General features: G+C 34.2%; 3 protein-coding genes across 4 annotated transcripts; 2 read left to right on the forward strand and 1 right to left on the reverse strand.

Moving 5' to 3' along the window:
• Window positions 1-620: 620 nt before the first annotated feature.
• On the reverse strand, window positions 621-2722 carry LOC108476112 (uncharacterized). Of its 2 annotated transcripts, none has more exons than XM_053025541.1 (5): window positions 2498-2722; window positions 1685-1955; window positions 1480-1584; window positions 1331-1378; window positions 621-1085 (listed from the first exon to the last, which is right to left on the reverse strand). In XM_053025541.1, exons 2-5 carry the CDS (start codon window positions 1943-1945, stop codon window positions 846-848), a joined length of 654 nt encoding a protein of 217 aa, XP_052881501.1. In that variant the 5' UTR covers window positions 1946-1955; window positions 2498-2722; the 3' UTR covers window positions 621-845. The 2 variants fall into 2 exon arrangements, with proteins under 2 accessions (XP_052881501.1, XP_017633697.1); XM_017778208.2 differs by having other exon boundaries at window positions 1685-2011.
• Window positions 2723-3473: 751 nt separating this feature from the next.
• On the forward strand, window positions 3474-5946 carry LOC108476113 (DNA-directed RNA polymerases I, II, and III subunit RPABC5). Its single transcript, XM_017778209.2, has 4 exons — window positions 3474-3676; window positions 3759-3817; window positions 5531-5625; window positions 5742-5946. Exons 1-4 carry the CDS (start codon window positions 3641-3643, stop codon window positions 5765-5767), a joined length of 216 nt encoding a protein of 71 aa, XP_017633698.1. The 5' UTR covers window positions 3474-3640; the 3' UTR covers window positions 5768-5946.
• A 512-nt stretch (window positions 5947-6458) lies between these two features.
• LOC108476111 (CRS2-associated factor 2, chloroplastic) lies at window positions 6459-10629 on the forward strand. Its single transcript, XM_017778207.2, has 6 exons — window positions 6459-7284; window positions 7372-7499; window positions 8057-8282; window positions 8417-8544; window positions 9151-9295; window positions 9967-10629. Exons 1-6 carry the CDS (start codon window positions 6639-6641, stop codon window positions 10383-10385), a joined length of 1692 nt encoding a protein of 563 aa, XP_017633696.1. The 5' UTR covers window positions 6459-6638; the 3' UTR covers window positions 10386-10629.
• The last annotated feature ends 1830 nt before the right edge of the window (window positions 10630-12459 follow it).

The following is a 12459-nucleotide window of genomic DNA, read 5'->3' on the forward strand; positions in this document are numbered from 1 at the left end:
AATTTAGTAGCTATCAACAGAAATAAGAATATATGGAAGATGCATCCCGGCGGGCCGGGCTGTTTTTTACCGACTGAACTTGATATTCAAATTAAGGTTTTTATGATGGTGTAACTGATTAGATTATCGATTTTTAATCTGTTCTGTTCTATGAATTCAATTTATTTTTAACTTGATTCAATCAGATTATATTGATGTAATTTTTCTAATGGAAATGGTGCTCTGAACAATTCTTAATTCTTCCTCTTTTACTGATCAGTTCAATTTAAACAATATTACTTCAAGTTTTATTAATACTGAGTCTTTCTAGTAAATATATCGAGATAAAAACAAAATATTTGATTTGGAATTTTCTATCATGGTAGATCCCGAAAAGTTGAACCAACATTCTTGGATATGAGATAACGTAAACTCCATTTTTCACTTTGAATGCAATATATGGATTGGATTGCAGCTTTACCTTGAGATCTGGTTGATAGTGATAAATAAACGCGAGGGCTTTGTACTTTGCTTGCAGTAAACGTCTCAAAACCACATTCACATCAAACGACCGACCCAATAACCGCAGTCAACAAGAAAATGGCAACTTGCCCATTATAACTTGTCATACTTTTCCAAAATTTCAAGGTTCAAATGCAGCTAATTTCATTGCATAAAACCCACTTAAACAAATACAGTTCACACAAGAAACACAAAGGTGAAGCACGAGCAATGGTGGGGAGAAAGGGTGGTGGGGAGGCAAAGGGAAAGCTCCCAAGTCCCATCATTTTTTATAGTTTGTGATATCAGAGAATTACGTGCATAAATATAAAGCATAATTATATATCATTTGAATCATTTAATGTTTAGCAGGTCGATGCAATGGCCTCCAAAAGAGAAGCGACGAATTGCATCTGTGTCTCTTCGTTGATTGTTGAGAAGAGGGGAACATGAACAAATAGAGATTTATGACCCTTCTGTTCGGCGAACCGGAGAGAGTGATAGTATACATAATTGCATATAAAAAGGCCGGCATCATTGGATGTCATCGCAGCATAGCCCTTGTTCTTTAAGAACCTGAGGATTGCTTCAATGGAACAAGTCGTCTGCAAGAACCAAAAGATTCACTATGTTAAACACAGTATCCAAAAAGGGAAGACAGGAAACAGCTGATATCTAATATTTGAAAAAGATAAAGCATCAATGGTGTTAAATATTTCAGCTGTAATTGCAACTAAATAAAGATGCTCAATAAGTACTACCAGGTGACAGTAGGCACGACATAGGTTTCTTTGATTAATGGTTCGTAAAAGGAACTCTAAATAACATGTACAGACAGATCAGAAAGTACCTGTCGTTTCCGGGAGATTCCCCCATCGTCGGTAACAATGGGCTGTCGCTGCAGACATCAAAGGGAAACAATAAACACAAGGATATAGATATTAATAGGGTAACAGAGAAACATTTGTTAAGATTGACAGAAGAGCATCCATAATCCACCATTGGTTGCCATCCTAGTTCATCAGGACAAAAGAAAGAAGCTTCATTTACAGCCTGCTGTTCGAGGGTAAATTTTCGTGCTCCGCCATCAACCCCCAAGTGAAGCTAAAGACACAATAAAATTGAGGTCTATTAGATCAACGGGCATGTTACAAGACAGGAGTACATTTCAAGACATGAATAAAGCTGAATAATAGGAACTGACCCATATAACATGTTCGTTTTTGGTGTCAATCCCTGAGATGCCAGATTCCAAGACCTTGAGAAGCACGGGAAGAGCACCATTGCCAGCAGTCTCAAGGACAGTGCAACTCCTTAATGTAACACCAGCAGGCAGCAACCCTTTGCTTTCAACGAAATTCTTGAGGTTATTAACTATAGTTTCTGTGGGATTATGAGCAATCCCTTGAAACTTCTTAAATCCGGTTACATTAATAGTTACAGCCTTTGGTTCTTGAGATCCCATGTCTTGGACACTGATGCAATTCCCAATTTTCGGTGGACACTATTAGTAACTCCTGTCTATTTCAACCTACGATTATGAAATAACAAGCGCAAGCAAATAAACCAGCACAATCAGATAGCAAAATAGAATCAAAACCACTACATATTATAAGATGAATACGGTCCTAAAGTATGCAACAAGAACCACTAAACCTTTGGACAAACAGAATCAAAGACATAATTGGATCCAAATCCAGTTAAGAGAAAGTAATCAAATCTTTGGTGGGTAGCTCACTTGAAAGAATGTTCAATTAAAATCAGGAGTTCGAAAGGAGCAGAAATATTCTTGTTCTTTATCACAATATGAATAAAAAACAGAAGGAGACAAAATTTTCCTTACAAAGCAAAAACCAAGACCGGATTGAGTTAACAAAAGCATGTCCATTTGAAAAGCAACATAACAAAAACAATCACGAAAACCCCGGAATAGATTATCAAGAAATGGTTTTTTTTTTCTCTCCATCATCAAAAAAAAAATGCAGAAGTTGAAAGCAATCGAACATAAAATTTTTACCTGGTAATAGAAAGAGGGTTTTGTCTCAGCGACAAATATTCATTTGAATGAAAGTGTCACGAGCTTCGGTTTAATCGGCGGCTTCAAATACAAGAATGTATTACGCAATTGCCACCATCTTTGATTTCTCCGAATTCCTAAGATTAGAAGTGGAATTAAATTAGGATGGAGACACAGCATAGAACAGTGGTTTTTCTGTGAAGAAGTCATCACTTTAGTCAACTTTTCTTTTTCGTGTTTCACAACCGACCAACGTGTTATTGTTTACCAAGTGGCGGTTAATTATTGGTTTAATTCAAGTCCTAATATTTTCCTGTCTTTTTGGATGAGCCCATTTGATGGCAAGTGGGCCGAGCCATTAGGCCCACGAGCCCATTATATTAAGATATTCATGTGTATATTTTCTTTCTTCTATTTATAGCAATAATAATTAGAAATCTTATCACACATATATGGGTGTAAAAACAAAAATTTAAAATCTAGATATATGTTTAAAAATAATATATAATATATAATAAATAATAGAATTACAATTTTAGAACATAAAAATTAGAATGTATAAATTAATCAAAATAAATTTTACATAACAAAATTAAAATGTATAACTTAATTAAAATAAAATTTTGGTTAAATAGTGAATTTATAATTTTTTAGTGTAATTGACATGGGTTAAAATTCCACCAAATGCATATTTTTATTTATTTTTAATTTTGTAATTTCTTTATCTAGTTAGTGCCCAATAGTGCCCAATTGACATGTGGCACCAATTTAATCAAAGATTTTATTAATAATATAAATAACAATAACTTAAAACTCTTATAATTTTTTTTAAAATATATAAACTTATTAAAAAATATGTCTAAAAATAAAATAAAAATTTAAGTCAACAAATTAAAAGCAAACTTATTCTTTCCTTTTTTAATATTAAACCGAACTTTTTGAGTTGGAATAATATCAGGCACTTTTGGACAAGTCAAATTTAGAACAAGGGTATTTTCGTGAAAACTGCAAACCCCCGTACTTAAAGCCATGTAGGGCTGAAGACGAGAGCGCGCAAAGCGAAAAAGGGGGCAGTGGGTGTAACTAGCTAGGGCAAATCTTTAAAACAAGACGAAGAAGAAAAAGACGTATTAGCCGAGCAGGATGATAATCCCAGTCCGTTGCTTCACATGCGGGAAGGTATTTTTCGTACTTCTCAAGTGGGTTTAGGGCTTTGGTGAATCTGTTTCTCAACTAGTATATTTGGATTCCGTATCTGCAGGTTATTGGTAACAAATGGGACACCTACCTTGATCTTCTCCAGGCCGACTATACTGAAGGGTTTGCATCAATCTCTCTCTTATTTAATAGTTCTGAAGCAATTAAGTGACTGCATCGTTGCCATGAATATTCTGTTTTCAGTGTAAAACGCCCGAAACTGGTGTGTTTGATTGATGGATATCTTTTAAGAGCACTTAAGGAATCTTATTTGGGTCCACTTTGGGGTTTGAGGGATTATGGGTTGTCTAGACATTGTATCAACCAAGAAAATTTTTTCTTTTTTGGGCAATTGAAGTTTTTAGGAATATTCTGTATCTCCTTAACCACAAAATACAGATACATTCCTGCTTTCGTAGTTAGGAATTGGTTCCTCAAACCTTCAGTCGTGTACAATGTGATGTATTGATGTTCATTTTATTTATAATGGAAATCGATAATATTTTTGGTGAAATAGGCAAAAAGCCTTTGCCTGTATGAGTACCAACTTTCCACCTTATACAAATCAGTCTAGGAAAAATAGCGAACAAATGGTGAAAACTCTAATCATGAATTCTCAATTACAAGTTACTTTTTTGTACTCGAAAGATTCATGTGGTAGAGAGTAGCCTTTGAGCTTTCAACTGAAAACCCTTCTCCAAGTTTACTTTTGACTGTTAACCTTAGCTTTTTTTTGTTTTCCACATTGTACCTGGTTATGCCAACTGATAAGGCTGGAATAAACATGGGCATATGGTGCCCTATCTACCTTGAAAGGCATTGGAAGTCTAGGTAAATGTGATAAAGAAGCTCTGTATGACCACAATTTCTTGCATAAATGTTGCTAGTACTAGACTCTCCTTTTTGGTAATTCTTTTTGTTTTTCCTGTGTTTTGTATTTTGGTTGATTGGCTGTTTTAGTGATTTATGTGGTGCAAAACATTCACAATTAGAAACATTTTGAAGCAAGATTGTAGTCACTTAAACGGAGATGCTTGAAATAGTCCTTGGAGATTCAACATTGTATGAAAATTCAAGGGAGGAAATGGCTTGCTTGATTGGTAGAGAGAAGGTGAAAGTTCTGGAGTTGGAGGGATATATTTGTAAGGCAAGAAATGCTTTAGCTAAATGCATATTATATCCAAATTGCCTTTTTATTTTTATTTTTATTTTTATATAATATTGGGGTTGGGGAATGGAAGTGACAGGATTTGAACTTACCCGTGTCTAATGGGTGTCTGACAAGAGCTTTAAAAATATTATTTTTATACAATATTGAGGATGGGGGTACAGGGTTTGAATTGCCTTTTTTATTTTTACTTTAAAATTATCTTATCTAATTATCTTTGACTCTCTTCAAATCTTATTATTTCCTCATTCACATGGTTAAGTTATGCATCCCCGTTGATTTATTTGAACTAGTGCCATTTGCGGAATTGAACATCAATATATGACGGTAAGCATCTCATTACGAAAAATGCAAGTCTAAATGTAAACATTGAAACTTCAAGAGTCTTTGTGAGTTTTGTCCTCTGAAAGTTGAACTTATGGTGGAGTTTTCCTGATTGCGGAAACCATGTTTTGCATGCTGTCACTGTTCCTTTGAGTACAAAAGTATAACCTCTGGCAATGTTATAGATTATCGGAAATGTATCAAAGCAATGAACATGTATTTGGTAAATTTTATGTTGCAAGTTGATATGAACTATAATCCTATTTAATTATTACTGTTGATCTATGAACCAAAGTATTCCTTTGATTTGCAGAGAATAAAATTGTCTTCTGTTTGGCATGCAGCGATGCTCTTGATGCTTTGGGCTTGGTTCGATATTGCTGTAGGAGAATGCTTATGACTCATGTCGATCTAATCGAGAAGCTTCTGAACTACAACAGTAATCTCTCTCTGTCTCCCTCCCCTGCCCTTGATTTGCTTCGACTCCTAAGTTTTTCATGTTTATCTGCATCTTTATGTGTCAGTGTTCCAGTGACTGCTTATTTGTTGTTGCAGCATTGGAGAAATCAGAGACCAGTTGAGGAAACAAGTAGCGCTTACCTGCAATGTTCCGTTTCAGTTATGCGAGTGCCTGTTTAGGATTCTCAGTTTTTTGTGTAACGAGGACCATGGTTTTAAACTTTGAACTTTGTAGGCAGACAAGTTGAAGGGTTTAAATAGAACTAGTTCTGCATGTTTTTTTATTGCAATACAACATAAACACCATGACAGTGCATCGGAGAAAAAAAACGACAAAAATTATATCCATACGCTGATTTATGAAGTCATTTAAACCTTAATCTCATTTTCATTTTCATTAAAACAGAGTTCTATATAAAAGTCAACTTAAAAACTACCTCGTACGAGCCAAAAATTTCCAATCATTGGGGTAAAACATTTTCATTACTTCTGCATTATTCTTAACAATTTATCGAGCATAAAACATTCGTCCTTTCCTTAATTTTCAATAATTATGTTTTTTTTTTCTCTCTAGTTTGCGAATAGAAGATGGAACACATAAATATAACATTAATTATTATTCAAATTCATATATCTGTTAAATATTTATTTAATGGTAAGTTCAAAATCATAACATCTCATTATTTAGCAAACAGAAGAAAATATTTATGTTTTGAAACCTGTTCAAGATTATGATGTGCAATTTTTCAAAGCGTTGCGAAAAGCAAAACGTGCCACTAAATCCGACGTGGAATTCTCGATTGTTGATGGCCACTACAACGCTGTCGTTTTTCATTTTGTTAGCGGGAAAAAAATATCTAGTGCAATCTTCTGGTTGGATGGCTCGCTCATCGCCTTCTTCTTCAAACCGAAGAGGCGGAAGAAATTATCCACTTCACTACGTTCTCTTGAACTCCAAACTGAAACAATCTTAAGTTCAACATTTCATTTTCAATGCCCATTCTAGCCTCACTCCCAGGACTCAACCTCCTCTCTTCCCTCCCTTCAAATCCACCCCAAAACGGCACCACTTCATCCACTCCTTCTCCATCCCCTCCCATCCCTATCCCCAAATATCCTCCTCCCCGTAGTCGAAATCCCAAAACTAACGTTCCCCGTTCAAACCCCGCCCTCTCCATCCCTCACCGCCGCTCCAATTACCGCAAGCCCGTCCAAAAGGGCGTCATCTCAACCGACGGTGATCGATGCGTCATCGTCGGCGAAAACGGCGTCTCCTATAAGCTCCCCGGCGCTCCTTTCGAGTTCCAGTACAGTTACTCCGAGACGCCCAACGCTGAGCCTATAGCTATTCGAGAGCCAGCTTATTTGCCCTTTGCTCCACCGACGATGCCGCGGCCATGGACAGGGAAGGCTCCGTTGAAGAAATCAAAGAAGAATATCCCGCTTTTCGATTCGTTTAACCCTCCTCCCCCAGGTAAAAAAGGCGTGAAACACGTGGAAAAGCCAGGCCCCTTTCCGTTCGGGAAATATCCTAAGGAAGGGAAAACGAGAGAGGAAATATTAGGAGAGCCGTTGAAGAAATGGGAGATTAAGATGCTGGTTAAACCACTATTATCCGATAACCGTCAGGTTAATCTCGGTGAGTTTACAATGGTAGACGTGTCATGAAGGTGTTTTTGATTTGGGGTTTAGTGTTTTAATTAATTCGTATTCTTTTTGGACTTAGGGAGGGATGGATTGACGCATAACATGTTGGATTTGATACACACTCATTGGAAACGACGTCGTGTTTGCAAAATCAAGTGCAAGGGAGTTCCCACCGTGGACATGGATAATGTTTGTCGTCATATTGAAGTAATTGTCTTTTAACACTCTTTTTTGCTTTCAATCATTTGAATTGTACATAACCCTGCAGAGCCATGTTTCCCATTTCTATTTTTGTTAACTGTGTAGCATTGCCTTTGGGTGTTTATATGATAGTCGTCTTTATTTTGATAACAATGATGGAATAAGAAACCCAATATTCTGCTGCATTACTCACATGTCGAATTCAGGTGGTTTGGAAATTGAATTTACATCTCTTTCTGTGATTTTAGAGGATGCACTCCGCACACTTTCTCCTTTGAGAATGTAGATTCAGTATATTTTGATTGATTTGTGCTGCAAAAGGAGAAACATGTTCTGTTGGCCAGTTAGTTTCCTATCGTAGAGTTGGTATCCACTCCAACAAATAAAGTTCTTCTAGAAGTAAGTTGGCATCCAATGTTTGTTAAGATAGGTGTGTATGATCATAGCTTTAAGTGTAATATTAAAATTGCCTTTAGCATTTGAATGGACATGTCACATGTCTTACTTAGGAAAGTAGACAAACCTCTTATTTCCTTCTCTCTCAAGTTTATTCTTAACATCAGGAAAAAACTGGAGGAAAAATCATTCATCGAGTTGGTGGTGTTGTTTATCTTTTCCGGGGACGAAACTACAACTATCGTACTCGTCCACAGTACCCAGTGATGCTTTGGAAACCAGCTACTCCAGTCTATCCAAAACTTATCCAAGAAGCTCCAGAAGGATTGACAAAAGCTGAAGCAGATGAGTTTCGGAAGAAAGGGAAATCTCTTCTACCCATATGTACATTAGGTAAGACAACAATTAGTTGAGCATGGTTTGCATTTTCTGGCAATTGTTTGCTTTTGTTACTTGGTTTTTAGGGAGATTTTACCATATGCTTTTGCCTACTTTAGAAGTAGTAACCTTTTTTGTTCATGTTGCAGCAAAAAATGGTATGTATGCTTCCCTAGTGAAAGATGTTAGAGATGCTTTTGAAGAGTGCCCTTTGGTGAAGATTGACTGCAAAGGGTTGCAACCAAGTGACTACAAGAAGATAGGTGCTAAGCTAAAGGTTCGTCGCATTCTTTTGCTATTTCATGGGCTTTATAATTTGTCTTTGTTTTAAGGCCTAATTGTTTTGACGTTCTTGAAGACTTGTTTGAGACTCATTAACCAAAACCAGGAGAATACAAAAAACTTTAAGGAACTATTAATTCGTAACGTTTGTTTCATGCAAAAATGTGAGATAACAAAGGATCTTGAGTTGGTTTTAGGAGATCTGAGCTTGTGATAAATGACTATATTTTCATGAATTAAATGACTAGTTTTCATAAATGACTAGATTTTTACTTAGTAGTTTGAATTAAATAATTTTTATGCAAAACCGTATGAATGCCATCAAGAACTTTTTCTTAATGTTGTCTTCAACTCTGATACATCTTCCTACTTATTGACAGACACTTAAACATGCCCAAAACAATCCTATATAAAAGCATATGAAATACAAGAAACTAATATACTCCAATGCAACATTATAAAAACATATGGTGCTTGTCAGAATATGAAGTGTACAGACAAGATATGAGTTCAGAATGATATCTGTTATGTTTTTTGGTCATTCTACTAATTTCTTTATGGGTTGCCTAATAATTGTGGCCTGTCCTTCCTTATTTGGCAGGAATTGGTTCCTTGCGTTTTATTATCTTTTGATGATGAACAAATTTTGATGTGGAGAGGACGGGATTGGAAATCTATGTATAGGGACACTTCTTCAAATTTAGTTCCTGTTAAAGCTGACATTTTAAGTGGTATAGATAATTCAGGTATGCATTACAGAGAGTATTAGTGTGCCTTTTTTTTACTGTTTTTCTTTGAAAATTAAGAGGGACAGGTTACAAGTTCTCAAGGGAGTCTATTGGTTAAATTTGTCCTAAAATCAAGATATTAAGATGTCATTAGGTTTACATGGAAGGCCTATCACAAACAGTGTCATGGACAGAATCTGCAATTTGTAAGGAATATACTATGCAACCCACTCCAAGCTGTTATATGATTTATGGTTTTCAATTAAAATCAAGGAAGTTTTATCTGGTCATTAGGCCCCAGTGCAGCATGACTCTAGTGGCATTCAAGTTATGTTGCCTGACAAGATAACCAGGCAATTTTTTTTTTATCCTCTGGGTAAAGGCTATTATGTACAAGTTTACAGTCGAAATATTTGGGAAAGCTGCAATGGCCCGTATTATATGTTGGAAGAGCAGCATTCCTAGAAAGTTCATTCTCTACTCTTCTTAAATTTTGAAATGATGTAGACGTAGTTATCTTTTACCATGTGGTGAAGGTTAATAGAATAATAGTATTGGACAGTATCTGCTGGGCCACCTCTTCTAGTTTTCCTGGATAACTTGCTTGATTGTTATGTTCCATTGTATTGCAGTTTTGAATTTTTTATGAATGCATATTCAAGTTCTAAAGGTTTGTTGATGCATTGCAGCCAAATCTAGTGATGATAGTGGTACACCTGATTCCCAAAGGGTTGTATCAAGCCCAAAAATGATGTCCCTCTGGAGGCGTGCAATCGAGTCAAACAAGGCATTGTTATTGGAAGAGCTTGCTTTGGGTCCGGATGCTCTTCTGGATAAGGTGGAGGAATTTGAAGGCATGTCTCTGGCCATAGAGCATTCCTGTGAAGCATTAGTCCTGTCCAGCGAAGATGGTTCTTCCAGTAGTTCCTCGGCAGAGTTCAAAGGTGGTTCTTACAGTGAGGATGAAAATGACATTTACAGCAGTGATGACATCATTGATGATGAGTATTACGATGACAACTCATTTGAAGAGGTCGATCCATCGATCCCGCTAGGGTTATTACCTGTTGACAACATAGCAGAAAGGCTCCGAAGGGAATCAAAATGAAGTTTATAAGGGCAGATCATCAGCCAAGGTCAGCCTGCTGAGCTGCAATTTCTGTAGTTATATATATCTACTGAAATTAATTTCATCATTCGGGGCTGAGTAGAAAGAGAGGTGTGATTATACATGTCTCTAAACGGCAAGCTACTTGTGTTGCGTAGCTGTAGATTTAAAATTTATATCCCATTTAAGTCCTTCAATTTCTCAATAAATCGAAAATTTACTGTTTGAAGCATAATATATCAAATACTACTATATATTTATTTTTTACACGTTTTCCTTCATCAGGAAAATCAGAAAATGTACATATCTATGTAGGATTCTTCATATGCCCTCTCTTTTCATCGCTGCTGCTTTTGTTTCATTTTCTCATTACTTATTTATGAGAAAGAAGAAAATTTTAATATTTTTATAATTTTTTAATGTCTTTATAATTTCAAAATATATTTAGATAAAATGGGTGTCCAGATTTTAATGGACTTGGACAACATTTATCTTAGTAAATGAATGACAATTTATTTTAAAATAATTTTAATTTTTTTGCTGATGTGACATTGTCATATCGGTAAATTGATATTGATATGACTGTTATGTTAGCAATTAGTGTTAATGCGGTGTTTGTTAATCGTTTAATCAATATTATCGTTAAATAGTAACGATAATATTAACGGTCAATATTAGTTAAAGGGTTTATTTGTTTAATTTTATTAGTTTAAGACTCAATTGACTGTAAAAATTTAGAGAGGTTTTTTTATTATTGTATTAAGTTCAAAGGCTTAGTTATAGATGAGCCAATTTTAATTTTATAAAAATTTGTCACTTACAAAAAAAATTCATATATAAAATCATATTTATTTCAAATAATGATATTTGAAATAAATATTTAATTTTAAAATATTAAAATTTTACTATATTCACAATGTAGGTAAAAAATATTTGATATGTAAAAATTTGGTAAAAGATCTATTTAGTTCATCTCAATTTCAAATTAAGCAAATTGATTCTTCTCAGAAAAATTAAAGTAATTTAATCTCTGTTATTTTAGAAAATAAGTAATTAAAGATTATTAATTATGACATTAATATTTTCTATGAGTTGCACGTAATTTTAATTGATATAATAATAAATAAATTCTTAAAGTTTACAGATTATATTAATTTGATAATGATTTAATAAACTTGACTTACAATATTTATGTGAATGAATAAATATTGAGGCTAAATTTATTGAATATTTTAGAATATAAAACTAAAAATTAAAGAAATTTGTAAAAATAGAAAAAAAAATCTGAACAGAGCTTTTAATAAGATACGAGGGAGTTCCGTAAATGGATGAGGTCTTTAGGCAATGTGGTGTTTGGCGGGACATTAGTATAACAAAATCAAAGGTGGGAGTCTTATGTCATCCAAATTTGTAATGATGGATATTTAAATTGTATAAAGATTAAATTAATTTTAACTTAACACCCACAATTCGTTATATTATTACTTAGATAAAAATATTTTACAATATAAGTATTATATCAAAAGAAAACTTTTATGGTAAAATTGTAGCATTAGAATTCAAGATAAAGCATGGCCATATTCTATCTATGTATAAAATAGGAGGCCAATATTATTAACACCATTATTACGCTTCCAAATCAATATTTTTTTCTTTAATGTCTATTGATGTTTTAAAAGTTTCTTTTCAAAATCTAGGAGAGGAAGATGCAATTTGGCTTAACATATAGTGTGATTTGTCAAATATATTGAGTCAAATTTCTCCGTTCTCTCGCCCGATCGAGATATCTCCTGTTTTGCCTAAAAATATTGATTGATTTATCAAAAATTTATAGTATGAAGCATCCATGCTCCTTTAAAAAAAAATCATGGTAACACATTTATAATTACCACCTATATCATAATCATAAATCTTTTTATTTACAAAATTCTAAATAGAAATAAGAACTATTTCAGACTATTAATCAATTTAATATTATGAGAAATACAGCGGAAAACATAAAATTATTTTTAAAAGAATTCCTTAACAGTAAATTGCTATTATTATTGTATTTTGTAGAATAATTTCTTTTTGG

The sequence above is a fragment of the Gossypium arboreum genome, chromosome 3, assembly GCF_025698485.1.
Source record: "Gossypium arboreum isolate Shixiya-1 chromosome 3, ASM2569848v2, whole genome shotgun sequence".
NCBI lineage: Eukaryota > Viridiplantae > Streptophyta > Magnoliopsida > Malvales > Malvaceae > Gossypium > Gossypium arboreum.